The sequence below is a fragment of the Gallus gallus genome, chromosome 15 (genome assembly GCF_016699485.2).
Source record: "Gallus gallus isolate bGalGal1 chromosome 15, bGalGal1.mat.broiler.GRCg7b, whole genome shotgun sequence".
Classification (NCBI taxonomy): Eukaryota; Metazoa; Chordata; class Aves; order Galliformes; family Phasianidae; genus Gallus; species Gallus gallus.
In genome coordinates this window covers 8,531,897-8,551,568 of record NC_052546.1, presented here as the reverse complement: position 1 = coordinate 8,551,568, position 19,672 = coordinate 8,531,897, and the positions used below count along the sequence as shown (strand labels likewise).

Below are 19,672 nucleotides of genomic sequence, written 5' to 3'. Positions count from 1 at the left end.
AATTGTGTGATACAGTTATTTAAAAACCAAGTCATACATCTCCCAGATGTATTAAAGCTCTCAAAACCTCCATGGAATAGTGGCATCTTGGGCTGCATCATTTGAATCCTGACTGCATTGTCTCTAAGGATTGAATAGAGGTTTAGCTTACAAGTAGACTCCTGATGTTTGTGATATGTATATGTTAAACAATTTTTTTGTCATGTAGATGAGCTTTGTAAAGGATTCATGGTGCCTATCTCAAGTCCTACTTCCCGTGTAGGCTTTGGAACTTGGGGAAAGATTGATAGTAAAGAAAGGAGGGGTAGGAAGAGCAGACTGGTGACAGTGAGTGGTGGGTGTAAGACTCCTTGTCTGAACTAAGAGCTCTAAACTGATTATAATGAACATTACTAATATATCTCAGGAAGAATTGTAATTATTCAGTTACTCCTTGGGGGAAAAAAAAACCACAAACTTTGAAGTTACAGCTGTACTTTGGAAGGTAGAATTGGCTTGCTGATTCCAGTCAGTATATTCAGTAATTATCTACACACACCCAACTTTTAACATTTGATTCACTGTAGGCAGAGAACAAGGAGGCAATTGAAATAGGAAGTGAAAGTGGTATAACTGCTGCACTGAAGGGAAGGTGGTGAGAAAGTAGAAGGGAAGCAGAAAACAGACTGTGTTTAATCGAGATTGTAGAAAATAGATTGCTTGAAACAATTTTTTCTTGTCATATCAGTAATACTGAATACAATAACCACCATAAATATTCTGTTCTAAAGTTCTTGTTTATTTTGATTTAAAGCTAATTTGGATACTGCATGGAGAACAGTGCCAGGAATAGATTCTTACTTTGTCACAGTTGATTTAAATTGTTTTCTGTTTATGCAGGCAAGAAAAAAGTCCCCCCTCTGAGCTGATTATTTTCATGTGAAATGATGACATTTTTGAGCCTTAAATTTTCAGTACATACCAGCATGTGTGTGTATTTGTGTATATGAGAGGAACAGAAATTAACAGAAACTAAGCCTTAAATGGAGTATTGATTTGATAGACTTTTGGTCTGGTGCTTAAGCTCTCTTGCTGACTAATACTGGGAATTTAAGTTGATAATGTAGGGTGATAATGTATTCCTAAATTACAGTGGAAAGAAAACTGGGTTAATGACTAATTCCATTTTCTATAGATTTAAATTTGACTTCAAATTTATGTTCCTGTTTTAACACTTTGTATGCTAAGGTGACTTTAAATGCCTTAAACAGGCTGCATATTGATTTCAGGCAGGAAGAGGAACGCGGGCGAGTGTACAATTACATGAATGCTGTAGAGAGAGATTTGGCAGCTCTGAGACAGGGAATGGGCCTGAGTCGCAGATCATCCACCTCCTCAGAGCCAACTCCGACTGTCAAAACACTCATCAAGTCCTTTGACAGTGCCTCCCAAGGTAAGTCTCTGCAGCCAGTGCAGTCTGGACCAAGTTATGATTTTGGATCTGTAGACATGAACATTTCTAATGGCTTAGCTAATTCACAGATAAGTTGTTTTATTGTGCCATCATGATTTATAAGCGATAGCTGAAACAAATCAACCTAAATTAGATTGCAGGACAGGTTATTCACAGTGATTAAGGGCAAGTAGCGTTTTTTATCCTTATTTTTCCCTCTGTCAAATTGCCAGTGATTCACATGTTAGACACTTCGATTCAGTGCTACCTCATTAGAAATACATAAACTCGCATGATATAATTGTAACTGGAAGCACAGCTGACTTTAGCCTCTCTGTTAAGCTGCAAACTTATGTGCTGAATTAAGCATTCTTAAATCTATGTAGTAGCTAGAACTGGGTTTGTTTTGTTTTATAACTTACATTCTTGTAGTCAGTGCTAATGGAAGTTAAAAACAAGCTCCAACCAGTTTCACCTTGAAATAAATAAAGAATATCTTCTGAAATGAGGGGGGTTTCACTATTGAGACAGTGGACTTCACTGTAATTTTCTGGTTGTGAAAACAGCCACTGTTGTCCTCTATAGATGAGCAGAATAAGGAATCCAAGTAATTACCTTGAAATGGGAAATGGATTTTAGGTTTGACTACATTTCAGATGTAGATAGAAATATTTTACATGCCACAAGCCTTTTGGCCTTGAGTTTCATTTTTGATAGCGTCACTAAGTTTTTCATGCAGAAAGGCTTGGCTGAAAGTAGATTATATCATCAATATTGTAATAAGTGGACTGTGCACAACAGATCTATTTCTTCATTCCTAATGCCTGAAAATGTATTACAGAAGTTCCTCTGCACTACTTGATGATTCTGTAAATGGTTCGATTTCAGTTCATGTTCTCATTTTTCATAGATATTTACATTTTTTAAATTTTCATAGAGTTAACTTAAAAGGTTTTTTAATCTGTTCTTTAAGAAAGTGCTCTCTTGCCAGAGTTAGTCTGGTAAAAACAACAAAGCCTTTCTACCTTTTTTCACCTTTTGTTTTAAGCTGCTATCTGTCTTCTTCAGCATTTCTGCCTAATCATGGTGTTATGGAATAAGATGACTAACCTGCCTGCTCAGTATTTCTTTTCTCATACGTTTCTAAACCTGGTATTTGTTTAATTCAAAATTTCACAAAGTGTATTGCACAACAATAGGTCTGTGTTAGCTATGGGATATAGGGGATGTCTTACTGGCAGGCCCAGGAGCCTGCTGCCGTGTCTTCGGTTATCTGGAGATCAGAGAACTAGTTATGCATTTACATCTGCCAGCTTAGTAGTGTCCTACATCTTAGCTTTGTCCACCTCTTAGTAAACTTAGAAATGTTTTTACTGTGGCTGAGGTATTCAAGACAGAAGATGAATATAACTGCAGAGGAGTGAATGTGATGGCATACTTCTGAATGGTTTTGCAGGCAGTTGCTACCTGAAATTTTTAAAGATGCATTCTTGTAAAATTGGGAGTGTAAAACACAGATGGAAAGTTTGCTACGTGCAGCCAGTCTGCTTGTTCACTGAAAACAGGGCAGTGCTCCTGATGGCTTCCTTGCTGTGTTTTTTCTAGTTCCAAGTCCTGCTGCTGCCACAATTCCTCGCACTCCTCTGAGTCCAAGTCCCATGAAGACTCCCCCAGCTGCTGCTGTATCCCCTATGCAGGTATGTATTTTATGGCCGCATTTAATTCTTAGTGAAGAAGAACACGTGAATCTACAAGCAGCAATATACAAATGCTGGTTGTCTTTATGGGGACATAATGATAAAATGATGCTGCAAGTAAGTAGCTACTAAAATGTTTGTTCTAATGAAAGCGGATTTCCCCCAAGGAGACTTCTGAGAAAATGACATTTAGGCAGCTGTATTTGAGAAATGAACAAATGCTGTGGTTTTGCTACTGATACAGCTTACATCTCTTCCTTCTTGATCCCCACTGCTCAGGTCCATGTGGAGGGAGATATCTCCTTAAAAGCTTATTTTCTTGTTAGGGGTGTTATAACTTAGGTATGTTTTGTTACATGTCCCATTTGTGTAATGTCTGTCTAAGCATTGCAATTAAAAAAAATTACAAAAGGCTGTAGCCTACCTGTGCTTCCCTAGGGAGTCCTTCATTGCGGACCTATTGTAAATACAAGATATGACAACATAATTTGAAAGTTATTGGTAACTGTTACCAACTCTTACGATTCCTGTGCTGCTGAGGAGTATGAGAGGAAAACTATCTACATTCCCTAGTTTTAGACTCACTATTTATCATTTCTTAGTCTTGTGCCTGGCATGGAAGCAGCAGTTACCTCCTTTGGGAAGTGGACTGAGCTCCGTGCAGTCTGTCAGCAGTTACCAGTGTAAATGTATCCCACATTGCAGGGGTTTTTGTTACCAGACCTGACCAGAGAGGAATGAAGTCATTGTAAATTGATTATCTTTGTTCATTTTGTACTGGCTGAGAGTTTTGTCTGGTTGCTGACTGTACTGTGTGTTCTGTTGTGTCTCCTTTGAAGCTTTGTCCATGTGTTCAGCTGCTATAGGAGTCTAGGTAAAGGAGATGACTAAAGAATGTATCATCAATACATTAATGCTTAGCTTGGTAGAACACTGCTGTTTTTGTGGTCACACTAGCTGTTTGAAGAGAGATTTCAACAAAAGCAAACAAACTTAAGGACAAAGATGGCTCCAGATTGTCAAAAAAAACCCCAACAAATTGTTACACTTTATGCTTTTAATGTCAGTAATCCTCCTGTTGTCTGCAATATATTACTTGATTTTTTTTTTGAGATCTGTCACTCTTGATGACAATTTTGTAAAGTATTTAAATGTGACATTCTCTGGTAGGTGCTTTGTTTTTGTTGGTCTGCCTTTCTATTCTGTTTATTTCTGTTCTCTTGTAGGAAGAGGTAATTTTTGTGGTTTTTGGTTTTTTTGCTCTCTTGCAATTGTAAAGCAGTCTTTTTATGAGTAGTTGCTGTATGAGTTGATCTATAGACTCTCTCAACTTACAGAACTAATCTATGGTTTAAGATCTTGAGTAAAAGTGGAAGAGTTGCTCGCTATATGACTGCTGCAGTGCTTATTATCAGATACTTTGAAAAGCTATCACAGGAAATACTGGAGTGGGCACTTACTGAGAAATGGAAAACAACCAGATAAATACCCCTTTCTAGCTTTGGGTCTGTACCCATAGTAAAGCTTAGTGGTTGTATACCAGACCTGAACAATATTGTAAAGCAGTTGGGAAAAATGTGCATAAACACATTGCTTTTCAGAATGTAAAACACAACAAAACTTAACCCAAAAGTGGCAAAGCAGCTGCCTAGAAAGGTTTGTAAGGATGAGGAAGTATAACTGCTGGTTTCTCCAGGTACTTTCTTTTTCAGATTCATAGTTGGAAGAATGAAGCAGATGTGGTTTCAGAATCCCTGCTCACCAGTGAATGTCCAGTTCTGTTTTGGGCATACAGGAAGCTTTGAGGCTCCAGGCTATTCAGTGTCAAACTTCCACAATGTAACTACTTAGTGTGCAAAGAGCTGTGCTTATTTTGAAATTGGCATAACATCTTATTGAGGTACTCATTTAAGTACGTACTTAAGTGCAAAGTGGTCAGAAATAGATACCTGGATAGTAGCTGAAGGTCGCGTTTCTGACCACAGCTAACAGTAGATTGCACCAATTAAGAGTCAGCAAAATAGTTGAAGGGATTTGTTCTTCTTGCCATAGTTCTGCCTCAAATGTGAAGTGTCAGATGTTTGTTCTCCTTCTTTTTTCTGTCTTGTGTGCCTTTTCCTCTTCTGGGGCTGTTAACTCTTGTTACAAAAGGAAAAGAAGAGAGTAACAAGCAGCAAGCAGAGGCCAGGAATGGCTGTGGGAAGGTAACTGGTGATGATCTTAACAACCTTAAATTTCATCTCTTACTGTAATTGCATTATACAGAGACTACTACATAAAAACATCTAAGTGAACAATTTTCTTCATTGCACCTCATCTAAAGTACTACTTTGCTAGACCTCAGAGTGGGGTGAATGAAAACCAGGAACACAGATTGTAAAGCATCTTTAGTAATTTCTGTCCCATCAGGAGTGTCCATGAGTAGCCTCAAAAAGCATGTGATTCCTGAAAACTTTGGATCTTGTTTTATTTAGCGTTGAGGAATTTGATCACTCGTATTAAGGGGAATTGTTGTTTAGCAGTTAAACAAGTTTGAGTACATTTCTAGTTGAAGGGAAAGAAAGTCTGTTTATCGAGGGATTGGTAGGATCCGTACATGTCTCATTGCACTTCAGATGTAAGTGAGGTGGTGAATGATTCATCTGCAGATTCAACAGAAGCTCACTTGAGCAGAAATGTTTCTAATACTTGTAAAACGCTTCAGGAAAAGTAATTCTCCATGAGGCACTTGTGCACTATGACTGCGAGGGTATTGCCAAGCAGAACTTGATGGGTGAACATATTAGTTGGTTCATTTTCCTCTGATTTCCTGAGTCAGTATGTTCCTACTGGTAGTTGTAATAGTAAGATATTTAACGAGGAACTAGCAGCAGCAAAGTTGAGCTCGGTCTGCAGTGTCAATAGGAGTGAAAAGCAGCAAAACAAACATTTTGTTTTATAGTGAGGAGACAGGACCAAGATACAGCAAGCTATCAGTTGAGTAATGTGGTCATTTTCTGCCAATATCCGTATAGGATGTTTGTTTTTCAGTGATACCCGGAAGCTGAGAATGTGATAAAGCACTGTGGTGACCCAGCAGTGTGCCTGCTCTGTGTGTACCTGCCTTTCCTGGCTGAGCTCTGTACTGCTCTGCCTTCGTAGTGACAGTCCCAAAGCCGGCCAAGTGACATGATGTTTTCCAGCCTCATTCCCTTACTGTTGTCGTCATTTCCTTATTAGAAACAAAGAGACTGTCACTGTGATGCAATGTTTTATGAAAAAAAAAAAACAAAAGCCTCAAGGAGATGAAATAATCTCTAAAGGGAACGAAAGCCTGAAATACCAATTCTCATGGGAAGCTGTTACAGGGAGTGCTGTGTGTGGCTCACTGTTACAGTCACTTTCATTTACATATTTAAAGGAATGATCTTTGTTGCGTACATACAGGGCTTTTGATGTATAAAGTGATGAAATTTTTCATACTATATTTTATACTTGGATTCTGCTCATTGGCAGCTCTTTGCTCTCAATTTGATTTCTAGCACAAAAGCATAATTTTAGTTAGACTTCAACTGTTAGATAGTAGCCCTGTAATCCTGCCTATCCTATAGGAGGCTGCGGTGTATAGATACTGTGAACTTTTCTATCACAATTTTGGATGTTGACTACATGATTTGGTGAGAAACGTCAGAGCTTTATTATCTCACGAAGATAAGGCTCATTTAAGCTTCTCTGAAAGGTTTAAACTGAGTTCAGGATAAACACCTTAAATGCGATTAAATACAGGAATCTGATAGATCATATGGTACATTAAGAGTGTACTATAGCTTGCAATGGGTTCTATGAAACGATTCTTTTTCAGAGAAAAAGAAGCCTTCCTGTACTTGCAGGGTGCTTACAAGCAGGGGAGTGACTTTTTACGTGGTCTGATAGTGATAGGACATGGAGGAGTAGCTTTAAACTAAAAGGGGAGATTGAGGTTGGATGTCAGGAAGAAATTCTTCACTCAGAGGGCGCTGAGGCCCTGGCGGTGCTGCCCAGAGCTGTGGATGCCCCATCCCTGGAGGTGCCCGAGGCCATGGATGGGCCCTGGGCAGCTGAGCTGGGGGCAGTCAGCCCATGTCTTCCCTGAGTCTTCAGCAACTGAGTGTGTGAAGTGCAGGGGTAATTTTTTAGTTGTGTGGTTCATTTGTGTGATAGTAGAAAAGCTTATTTCACTGCTATCAGTGGTTATTTCATTGTGTGCGAGATGCATCTGTGATTGTGTGTTTGTACTTCAGGCTGCTGGGAGCAATGCATTGCTAAATGTTTTACATACAGTTTGGAAAGAAAATGTTAGGAAGATAACTTGTACAGCTTTCCTGGCAATGGTTCGAGCCATGTGGGATGATGCTTGTCGTTCAGAGTGACAGAGGAAGCTTTCATTAAGCTGTCTCCAGGGAAATCCATACTGTGAAAAAATTGAATAGATTTCTGACAGTGGTGCAGACAAATGAAAAAGGGCATTTCAATTTTTTCCCCTCTTGAAAGCATGTTTAGAAGATGTATTCTGTATGTTTTATTCTGTTGTACTTGGTTTGTATATACTAAATTATGTTTGACACATTGTGTTTTCTGTTTCAGAGGCATTCTATAAGCGGACCAATCTCTGCTTCTAAACCCCTTGCTACACTGACAGACAAAAGGCCAAGCTATGCTGAAATCCCTGTTCAAGGTAATCATTCGAGTTCATTTACACTTCTTTAGCAGTGCTACTTTTCTGTATCTTCCAATGTTTACTATCTAAAGCATTCTTGTATTATGTTAGTGCTGAAGCAAACTATTTTGACTTGATTATATTTTAAATGTAAAATAAGAAACAAAAAGGTTTTATTACTTGTTTTATCAAACACAGTGAATCTTCAACAAAACCACATTTTTGTCCACATAACTGGGCGTGAATCTGTTTTTCATGTGTGCATAAACTGTGATCACTTGCAAAATCAAGATGTGAGACATTCAGGATGATTTCGTGCCACTGTTTTCACCTCTGGGGCCATATGATGTATTGTGTTTGGGTTGCTTTTTCCCAAACAGAAACTGGGATGGTACTTGGCATTGTATTGCACGTGAATAACAAAATATAAACTTAATAAATATTGAATCTTCAGGAGCCAGATGAAAAATTGAATGGAATTAAATTGAGTGTTGATTTATCTGTTTTCCAATAATTCCCTGTTCTGTGAACTTTGTTTTGTCTCTAAAAGTACTGCTCACAATGTGCTCTTCCTGTGAGAATGAATGGCTATCATGTGTTGGGTGTAGCTCTCTGATTTATGCCTGTTTTAGGCTTTTTTTGTAGATGTTACTCAAGATAATGCCCATATGACTCCAGACTGAATATTTCCTCTCAATTTGGTATTCCTGAGGTCTGATGCTTTATAAAGGGTACTTTATGTGTGTGTAACATTTTGTAATAGTCTGTATGCGCCAGATTTCCTTCTTGCCTTTGTTCAGTGCATATTGAGATTTTGCTCAATGCTGCTGGAGTTTTAATTTTAGAAACTTTGATATTTTTAGGAATATTGAAATGCCTTTCCAAGAAGATAGTTTAGGATTCTTTAATTGTTACAGAGTTCATGAGTAGACATGAGCTTGAGCACAGACTGAGTGGTATGCTTTATGTAGTTTTTGCATTTTCATTACAATCAACACACGAGCAGGACTGCATTCCAACAGAGAATATGCCAGACAGAATTTCTGTTCATATAAAGTATCTTTATTAGCAATGCATGTTTCTTCGGTCAACTATTGAAATGGGTTTAACATTTTATATTTTGAATTATCATTCATCCTTTTCTTGATTTTTGTACTCAAGTTACTAACTTGTGAGTGTTTCTGCAACAACAGGAATATGTAAACATTTGCATGCAGTTTAAGGTGTTTGTTGAAGGAATACTTATTTAGGAGGGTAGTTAACAAAAAGGTTGCTACTTCTGATTAAATGCTTCATAAAGTTAGTTTTGTTGCAGTTTGATTTCTACCCAATGGCAGTGGGCAGAACAGATCCTCCCTATGGCTTGTTAAGGTACCTCTTGGATCCCACTGCATGGGGAGACAAAAAAGCAAAATTTTGTTTAAAGAACAAACAAAAACTCAACCAAATTAACAAAAACAACAACAAAATGAGTTCACGTAAGGGACAAAACAATGTGCTTTGCCAGTCCACATTGTGAATGACATATCAAGCATTTTTTGCTGCATTCTTAGTGGGGATTCCTTGCTTGGACTTTTGGTCTAACAGTTCCTTTACAATAGCCCAGGGCAGCTGTATGTGTAAGAGAGGCCATACTGTAAAAGGATTAAGAATGTATCATAATACATGAGTGAACTGTGTTGCTAACATGCAAATTTTAGGCCTTCTCTTTCGTAGAGAAAAGGATATATTGCTTTCACTAAAACAGCCAGATTCAGACACTGGTAGGCAGTATTCATAATGTGTACCTAATCTCTTATGCTTAACTGGCATCTTTGAAAACAGTGTTTTGTCTTCATTCTCTTTGTCCAGAACATTTGTTGAGAACATCTTCTACCAGCAGACCAGCATCTTTGCCAAGAGTTCCTGCAATGGAAAGTGCCAAATCTATTTCAGGTAATATCATGTTTTCTAGATGACTTAGAAAATTAGGAACTCTTATTTCAATCATGTACTTACAGATCTGTCTTACTTTTTCAAGAGAGACCTTTTATTTTCACACCATTGAGATTTTGTCAATAGATTGGAGTTTTGGTGTAGCTTTCCTACAAAAACCTAGTATTGTGTGGATTTCCATTTGTGGTTTCTGAACTAGTGGTTATTAGAGAGTAGGAATGAGTTCAAAAGATTTAATGTTGGAAATTTAAAATACATGGACATTTTTTACCACACAGTGTCTCGAAGAAGTAGTGAAGAAATCAAACGGGATATCAGTGCACCCGATGGAGCATCTCCAGCCTCTCTCATGGCAATGGGTACCACCTCACCACAGCTGTCCCTCTCATCCTCCCCTACAGCATCAGTCACCCCTACAACCAGAAGTCGAATAAGGTAAAAGCCCTTCTTTGTGATATACTAGAATTTTAATTTTGCAGCTATCTAGGATATAATGTTGGTAGGAAGACGGCAAACTTTACTGCCTCTCCTTGAAAACCATCCTCAGTAACCTTTGAGAACTTCAGAAAGTGAAGCTTTCTGATGTTTGCTGCAGTTCAGTATACTTTTTAGAGCTTACGTGCTCGATACCAGAACTTTATGCTACACTAGAAAACCAAACTAAATAATGTCACTAAATAATAACATCACATCTGCTCAAAATACTGTAAAGTCAAATCCAAGAAATGAGCTCCAGCATGCTGAACAAACCTTTCAGAGTGATTTGGTCCAGGGGAGAACAGATGATAAACTTCTACTTTAGTAATCACAGCTGAAGAAAAGCAGCACAACTAGGTCTTAATTCCAGACACTGCCAAGCCTTCCGAATAGCCAGGAGTCAATGGGCCTGGGTTATTTGTACCACACGTGAAGTCATAATTCAAGCCTCGGTAACACTGGCAAGGCACCCCTTTTTTGTTAGCATGATAAAAAAGAAAAGTCTTGACAGATAGGAAAATGTTTAAGTTTATCAATGTTATCAGTTAAAGGAGTTCAAAGTATTTAAGCCTCATGTTATGCAAGTGAAGTATATTCTTAGCCCTGCCTCTTACAATGGGAAACTGGCAGAGAGAGACTAAATTATTTTCTCAGAACTGTTTAACATAGAACTGACAGTTTTTTGTACAGCAGTAATATTATATCCTTAGCCTTTGGAGACATTGCAGTCTGTAATAATTACATTATAAAATTGTGAAGCTATTTACAACTGTGGGTGATAATAAAAATTATGTTTCCCTGAAATCAGTTGAAACATGCCTTGCTGCTGCTCTCCTTTCAGAAAGTAAGTTGAATTTGGATCTGCTACCAGCAGCAATGAATGTTATATGTGTTAGCACCTAAATTTAGACCAGGTAAGCCCAGCAATAGGAAAGACTCAAAGACTTGAGTACAACCTGTAAACTGATAACATAAAATTGCACTGATGGCAGCCTGCAGACTGTGGCAGATCATGTGTTATCTCGTGGTGTGATTGTACAGTTGTGATACTGTGCAGCCCGAGCACTGACTGGAAGACCCAGCTCTCCAACAGGGGCAGCGGTGCAGTCTGCAGCAGTGCGTGTACAGTGAGAGATGGGCTCCTGGGAACACTCCTCAAAACACTGCTGCTGGACTTGTGTGGTTTTGGGATGGAGTTTTTTCTCCCCTACATTTTTCTGTACGCTGTGGTAAAATAAAGAGCTATTGCTGTAGTTCTCTAAAACAAACATTTGCAGTTTAGTGTTCACTGTTCTAGCTGAAACTTCATTGGCTTATTTTGGTTAGGAATTCAGTTGACCTAGTAGACTAGCTTATAAGATTTATATGTCATACTATTTCTCATTGTCTCTATACAACTTATACTACTTTATTTCCTTCAGCAGTGTTTTCTTAACTTGAGGACTCAATATAAACCATGTGCATTTACTGGAATCTGAGGACAGGTTGTACAGCTCACTCACAGCTAAACAGTATGGGTTAGTGTAAAGAGAGGGAGCTTTAAGTTTGAGTTCTAATAGAGTGTCCCAAACCTCTTTGCTGAAGCTTTCGTAGTGTTGCATGATCTTGATTGTAGATGGAATATGCAGCCCCATCGTTAATTGTTTTGGTGACCTTCTTTGGCCTCCTCTGAGGTGGACTTGGGTAAGGCCATTGTTGCTGTCCCCGTAGGATCCTCATAGCCAGGCTGTTCTGTATGGGCTGGGTGAGCAGTTCAGTGGTGTGAAGTCTGGCTGGAAGTCAGTTGCTCCCAGTGTATTTCAGGGTTCTGTACTGCATCTGGTTCTGTTATCTGTGTTCATTAACCATCTGGGTGATGGAGCAGGGTGCACCCTTAAGAAAGTTTGAAGATAACACGAAACTGTCAGTGCCAAGATAGTTATAACCGTTCAGCATGGAGAAGAGGAGGTTCAGGGGGATTTTAAGTCTTGCCATTTTTCATTCATACCTGAGAAGAGGGTGCAAAGAGGACAGAGCAGGGTTCTTTTCAGTGGTGGCTAGTGCCAGGACAAGATACAGTGGGCACAAGCTAGAACATGGGAGGTTCTGTCGGGCCATCAGGAAGCACTTCATGTTGTGCAGGTAATGAAGCAATGGCCCGTGCTGCCCAGAAGGGCTGTGGAGTCTCCTCCTTGGAGATCTTCAGAAGCCACCTGGACATAGGCCTGGGCACTCTGCTGCGGATGGTCCTGCTTCAGCAGAGGTCATGTCATGTGGACCCAGAGGTCCCTTCAAACCTCACCCATTCTGTGATTCCGTGAAAAACAAGAGCAACTGCTCACACACTTTGCATGCAGTAACTAAGTTCCATAACAGTAGTCTTTTTGTCAATATCTTCGCTACAGATGGCTTTTATTGGGAATTGAACTTTGATGTTTTAAAAAAGGTGTATCATTATTGTTCTGGTATATCAGGTAGCACATCAACATCGTAGATCTCCCTCGTCCTTTTGGGGAACTCCAGATCCCAGACAAATGTTCTGTTAGTAACAGCATGTGGCTAATATACAAACTTGTTGCTTCAAGGTGACACTTGTAATCAGCCATGAGGTGCAGAAGAGATAACATCAGTTTATTCTCTTTCCAAATACAAAATAAAGTCACTTGAGTTACCTTAATGCTTCAAGCTGGAACTTACAATATTGTGAGTTTACTTTCCAAACTGCTAGGAAATAATATCATTGAGATTGAAATACCTGGAAGTTTAGTTTAAGGGGGAAAAGCACACGTGGTTAGCTAATGAAAGTATTTCACCAAAGTAACTCTTAAGTCTGCCAGGTATCTCTCTGTATTCTTTTTCTTAGTAATGCTGCGCCTTACTACTTTCAGTCACAATAATTTATGATGGTTTTTTTTTTAAGCTTTTGTAATATGTAGATCTGCTGTGAAAGATAAATAGTTATAAGTTGCACTTCTCCCTCATTCCTAGGGAAGAAAGGAAAGATCCCTTGTCTGCCCTAGCAAGAGAATATGGAGGATCGAAGAGAAATGCCTTGCTGAAATGGTGCCAGAAAAAAACAGAAGGATATCAGGTAATTGTAGAGCTGTTTTAACATAGCATACTTTTAGCTGCAACAAATTAGACTCTGCCAATGGCATAAGCCAGGCTGCTCCACAGTTGACTGCATAGATTGCAATGGCACTGGTATGTACTGTACTCTCTTCTTGGAACACGTGCTACAAGTCCTAACCTAACATTAATAGCTTCTTAGTCACTTTGCTCCATGTTGTTAATGTTTTTTTTTCTTAAGGGGGCAGGTGACCTCCTATTGAGGCACTTCACAACAGCCTTTTACAGATTGCACTTTTGAAACAGTAACTGTATTTTAAACTTCAGCACTTCAATGTTTCCCAAATGCAGATATGGTAAGATTCCTTGGATTTTAGACAAATGTGCTGCCTTGCATTTTGTACTTAGCTTTCTAGTGTAGTTTCAGACTTCTTTGCAGTTGGTCTGAATGATATCAGATCCTGAAAGAAGTAACAGGATAACTATCCAGAGTTCTCCTGATGACATTATTTTTTCAAAAGAATAGTGGCTTCAGCAAACTAAACCAGGATGTTAACAATCTGACCGTGATGTATTTGTTTAGTTAACGTGTACTGAAAGTTTTTGGAATTCCCAACACAATCCTCAGTTTAAGAACTTTACTCTTTCCATGACTTGAGGCTCACAATGCAGAAGGAAGTTCAGAGCCACATAACAGGATGATGGCCCATCCATAGGAAAAGTCGTCTTTCAGTACAATGGAGAGGCTTGTGCTATAATCCCTCCCCCCTCTTCCTGTGGCACGTCTAGTGCTAAACAGTGCTATTTCTGAGGATAAACTGCTTTGTGGACAGAGCCTTTCTCCTTCCCTACATTTTAAAAAAGGCAGGATGTTATATTTCTTTACAAATCCTGTATAACAAAATACAGAGGTATTTTCTCATAGTGCCTTGAAGTGAAGTGTACATAAATTTAACACCTGATTAGGAAAAGCAGTAGAAAGTGTGCCAATTTTTTTGCTTTGCAGTTGTGCGCACATACAAGCAAAATGTAGAAGAGCTTTCTTTGGTTTAAATAGATTGCTGCTTCGAATTGCTCTTCTTGAGTTTTATGGACTCTAGTGGAAGAATACATTTTGACGCTTACTATACTTCAGCAATCGTTGTAAGGTTCTCTGATGATGTTACTACTGGAAACCATAACATATAGCGTCTGTATAGCCAATGGATGCCTTCTCTTGGAGGAGTAGGATAAAATCAGGGGGCTATTGGGAGTTAGTTTTTGGACAGGAATGTCTTCTGCTTTAAGCACACTCATTTTTTTCCATATCTCTTGTATAGAATTCAGTTATTTTCAGCATCCCCTGAATTTCAGTTTTGGTTGTATGCGATGTAAGTGGTGTAATGATAAGGATGTGTCTAACACTGTGTTCATAGTGAATAGTGCTTATCTAGCTTTTTGATATCTCAAAACCATTATCAATACCAGAATAAGGACCTTGTTTTAGAAAGAGGCGCTTCAGTGGGTTTTAATTTTGTGTTAAAACTATGGTGGTTTCAAAAGTAACGTGCAGTAAACAAGCATCAGAACAAGGAACATCTCCCTCCCTCATTAAGTTCTCCTTCAGGCACTCTGGCTCTCTTCCTGTTTCCCTCTCCCCCCAGATATTGCCAGGGTACCTTTTCACACCTCCAGCTCGTCCTAGCGTCCTTTACTCTGTGACAATCCCTTCTATCCCCAGCATTTCCCTCCAGTCTAAGTTCTACCTTTCTCCTGTATCACCACTTGCTTTAGTTTGGCTCGCCACCTGGGCAGGAGCCAGCCCATGCTTTTGAGAGCTACCTGCAAGCTGACTGCCAGCCAGCTTCTGTCTGAGCTGCCACGTTAGCCAAGCAGAACACAGATGACTGAATATCCCTGTTCATATGTCCATTTTGTCCTACTAATATCATAGCAATTTACTTCTAATGCCGATCTCATAAAATTGCTGATAAGCAAGTAAAGCTCTGCCCTGAAAGCCAGTATTTATGAAGTATTTCTTTGCCTCCATGGAAAGCTGTGTTCACATCTTCATTAGTTGCCAAATACAGACAGTTTGGTTTTCTTTTCTTCACCTCATCTGGAGACTCTCACAGATGTAGCTTTCTATACAAACATGTATTTAAAATATTTAAGGAATTATTCCAACTGTTGATATTTCACCAATGGAGGTGGAAGCATGCACATGAGTTTAAGCCTTGTTTCTGCTGTAGTCCTATGCTTGCTCCTGGTGGTGTTGTAGCTCTCATTTCAGACATTCTGTTATGCACTGCAGATCGGAAAATAGTTGAAGAAGCAGTAAACAGAAATTGAACAAATAACCAGATATGAATTTTAATTAAAGCAAAAGTTTTTAATGTACAGAGTTATGGATGAGCTGCCAGTTGCTTAAAATGTTAAAAACAACGATGTGGTTGGTTTATTGTTATTAATAAGCAGCAGTATATGATTAAACATGATTCTCTGTGAAGGTCAGCTGTAGCTCTTGAGCTGCACTTCATTCCATTTTTATTCCACTTAAAAATACTAGATGGGGAAAAAAAAACACAACCAAGTTCTGTACTGCTTCACAGACAGAAGGTTTCCTGTATCCATAAGATGCTCGTGGAGAATATAGTACTGTTTAATTGCTTGCAGCAACTGGTATTTTTTCTTTTTGTCTGCTGAAATAAAATGGAAGAAGAATTACTTCTGCTCTCCTATCCCCCCAGGAAATTAATTTCAAGCTTTTGATTAAGAGTCTTATCTGTCTCTTTTAGAGGCTTGAAATGTTGTGAGTGCTACACAATTCAAAGACTGTGGCATTGTGAAGCTCTAATTTCAACCCATTATGATGGGAGGATTTTATTTAGAACTCTTCATACACATTCACAGGAATTTGTCAAACTGTTCTTTTCCCTTCTGACAAACATGTAATACCACGCAGTGTATTTTTTAAAGCAATCTTACATCTCTCTCTTCTGTGAATGCATTACAAAAAACTAATACCAACTCTATCTAAAAACTGTTAATAAATTACTTCATTGTGCAAATTTCTTGTTTTATTTAAGCAAATTTGGAAGGAAAACGATGAATAGAAATATTTTAGTCATGAAACAATACTTAATTGTATCACCAAACCTGGTATTTTTTTCAGGAGTACCTGAATTAATAAATAAAGGCCAAAACAGCCAATGAAAATAAGAAATTGTTATTGAAAGAAGAAACTATGGTGTTTTCTCTTATATTGTTCCTTTTAACAGACATGCTGTCTGAATGCTATTTGCAGGCAGAACTCCTTGAAGCTTTGCTTTTGGAATGGCAATCTGCAGAAGGTCACTGCAGAATTAGCAGCAGGCAGGTTCTTTATTAACTTTCATCTAGAGGCTGTTCAGTCTAGGTAGCCTTGCATTCACTTCAGCTAGTGTGAGTTGAGTTCAGGACTCAACGGATCCTTAAGCCACGAAAGAGGAGATCTGGTCTCTTAAGATGAGTTACAGACTTATTTTTGGGGGAGGGAAGGATAAAGGATGAATGAGTCTTCATCAGTTTTCAGCACAATATTTTTTGCTGAAAGCTAACAACAAACAAACACATTTGACCATGTGTCAGCTTGGTTCAGGGTCTGACATACGGGTTCAGAGTTCTGTGCCAAGTACTACATTTTCCTGGCTTCTCTAAAATATGTGCAGTGCCATAAAACTGTCATAAATTCCAGATATCTTCAAAGCACAGCACAATCCTGTCCAGCTGTTACAGAGCTTTTAGCCTAGCTGAAGAACTGCTACTTTCATTTTAAGTACATAACTAATAAAAGTCCAAAAATGGATGTGAGCATGCATGTTTCATGTTAAGAAGGGGATCAATAAACAGGATACACACATCCTTTACCCATTTTTTATCTACAGCAATATTTCAGTATATTTTCCATTTTTGTCAGCATTCTGAGAAAGGATTAACTTCCAGAGGTCTAGCACCAAAAAGCAGTTGTCAGAAGTTAACTGCAAGAATAGACCAATATATATACGTGTGTTTTTAGTATTCTTGAAGCTTTCCATGCTTTCTAATTACAGATGCACTGAAAGACACCTGTAATGTAGCCCTAAAGCACCTGTCCTCTAATAATTGTAATGCTGCCTAACTTTTGTTTCCTAAAAAAAAAAATCTTAAAAACATAATAGTTATAATCTAATAAAAATAAATATTATCTACATGGCAGCAATAGATAATAGAGTTTTACTGAACTTGGATTTTTGTATGTTAATACTCCCGTGACATACAACATTTGGTGATGCTACTGCAGTTGCTCACAATGGGCTAATTAGCATCTGAAATGATTGTGATGTGGGTACACCTGATTTGAGCCCTTAGTGAAAATGTGTTGTTTGATCAGAGAGGTATAAAATTATTTATAGACTAACACTATTGAAGAGTCTGTGTTAGGGTTCAGTCATTTCTTGGTTTCTTGGTAACTGACACATTGAAACTGGCTGCATAAGTGAGTATGAGTTTGGCTTTTCAGTGGGAATTGCTGGGAGATCAAATTAAAGTATTTGGGGTAAATTATATAAGAAATAGGGCTTTAGCTCAGTGTTCTTAAACTTTTATTGCTGTTAATGGACTATGTGATATGAAATTGCTGAGATATATCTGTAGCTGCAAATATACATTGTATTTGAAATGGAAACTTCATTTTCAAATTAAGTCCAATATTTGCTTTGCAAAGAGCACTGTCTGTGAACCTGGAGAAGTATCTGACATGGCAGGGTGGAGGGGGAGGATTTCTTGACAGCTGAATAATACCTAGTTAAAATATGTTCCTTTTTTTCTGTCCTGTAGAGGGGAAAGAATAGGAGGAACAAATGAGCAGTATATCAAAAGATCATCTATTCTGTGCACATCAGTCAAATGACATTTATTTTAATCTTCTTTCATGCACATGCGTCACATTTTCTTCACTTCAATTTCATGCACAAAAGCAAAGGCTTAGGATTCTACCCAAGGCCAAGAGCTTTGGCAGGTAATTTTTGGTGTTAGTGGTTGTGCTTCCATTGAGGATAGGTTACAAAGAGGCTGCTCAGCACAGGCATGTAGTGGTCTTCAGGTAGAAGTGTGTTGTTCAGTTATGGTACCAGTTTTTCCTCACTGATGTCCCTGTGTGGCTAGAACAAACCAAAACTGGATTATCATAGGCTGCATTTAGAGTATTTTTATCAGTGCTGAAGTAATGGTTGCAGCATATGCATGCTTTCTCTGGTGCTGTGTGGTTGATTCGTTGAAGTTCTGACTGCCAGAACAATTCTCTCCCTGGTTTAAGCAGTGATGCTTTAGCCAAAAATTATTAAGGAAGGATATACTTCCTTTTTCTGTTTGATTTGGATTCTGATGCAAGAGAAATGTCAACTTGCTAGACTTAATTATGACAAAATTTAGAGCAAATTATGGAGCTGTCTTTATCTCTGGAAATGCTTCGAATGTTAACATCTGAAGCTATTACAGGTTTTTGAGGATGACTGCTCCTTTTATGGTCTTTCTTTGTGCCAAAATTGGAAAATAGCATATCTTTGGTCTAAAAAGAAACTTTTGCGGTCAATATTTCAAGCTCTTGATGGTTTATATTTCCTATTTACTGCCTTCTCAGAGCTGGGAATGAGGTGGCTGTGGTTGGGACAGCTCTTGTGTCTGTTCCAGAAGTCCTTGGACATTCTCACCTACTGCCTGAAGTCCTCCCAGCCTCAGATTTAATACATGATTTGGGAATCAGTGCAGCCTGACTCCGTGGGGAGCAGATGGCAGCTTTTGCTGATTGCAAGAAAGTCATGTTTGTCTGACATGGTACTGGGTTCAGCAGGAATTTGGAATTACCACCAGCTTGTACATGGCAGCCTTTTCCTCAGGATTTGCACTTTAGCTTGTGTCTGGAACCTCAAGCCCAGTGACAAGCTGAGTCTGGTATTAGAAACAGTTACTGGCTTAGTAACACTGTGTAAGAAGGGGGAAAGTCTTTAAATACTTGGTTCCAGAGAGGAGGTGATGTGCTTTGCTTTACTGCCTGCAACAGGTACAGCTGGAAAACAGAAGGGACTGTATTGTTGGTGAGGCTGAGCTACAGCACTTCCCTTTCCACCAACATATGAACTCACCTGCCTGCTCTAGAAGAAGCTGTCTGGTGGACATGGACCCGTCTGTTCTAGTATGAGAGCCTCTCCTACCTAAGCCCAGTTCTAAATGTGGGTGAGCCTTCTGTAGGAAGAAGTGGGTCTCCTGGTCTCTGGGGAGTCCTTGCTTTCCATTGACACCTGCAGTCAAAAAGACTTTTTTTCCAAGGAGGGCTTTGGTATGATGTGGCTGGGAACAGACACTGCTGTCCTCACTGGGAGAGCCAACCCTACCCAAAAGAGATGGACAAAA

At 38.9% G+C, this 19,672-nt stretch overlaps 1 protein-coding gene across 9 annotated transcripts in view; it reads left to right on the top strand.

Annotated features, from left to right (window-relative positions):
* SPECC1L (sperm antigen with calponin homology and coiled-coil domains 1 like) overlaps positions 1-19,672 on the top strand; it is a 61,624-nt gene that overhangs the window by 25,736 nt on the left and 16,216 nt on the right. For all 9 annotated transcript variants that reach the window (XR_006931538.1, XM_015275323.4, XM_046901160.1 and 6 more), the window contains 6 exon segments: positions 1,269-1,432; positions 3,038-3,129; positions 7,732-7,822; positions 9,656-9,739; positions 10,018-10,174; positions 13,184-13,286. Coding sequence is in view for 8 of the 9 variants with exons in the window: in XM_015275323.4 (XP_015130809.2) it covers positions 1,269-1,432; positions 3,038-3,129; positions 7,732-7,822; positions 9,656-9,739; positions 10,018-10,174; positions 13,184-13,286 (691 nt within the window). In the remaining variant the exon portion in view is untranslated.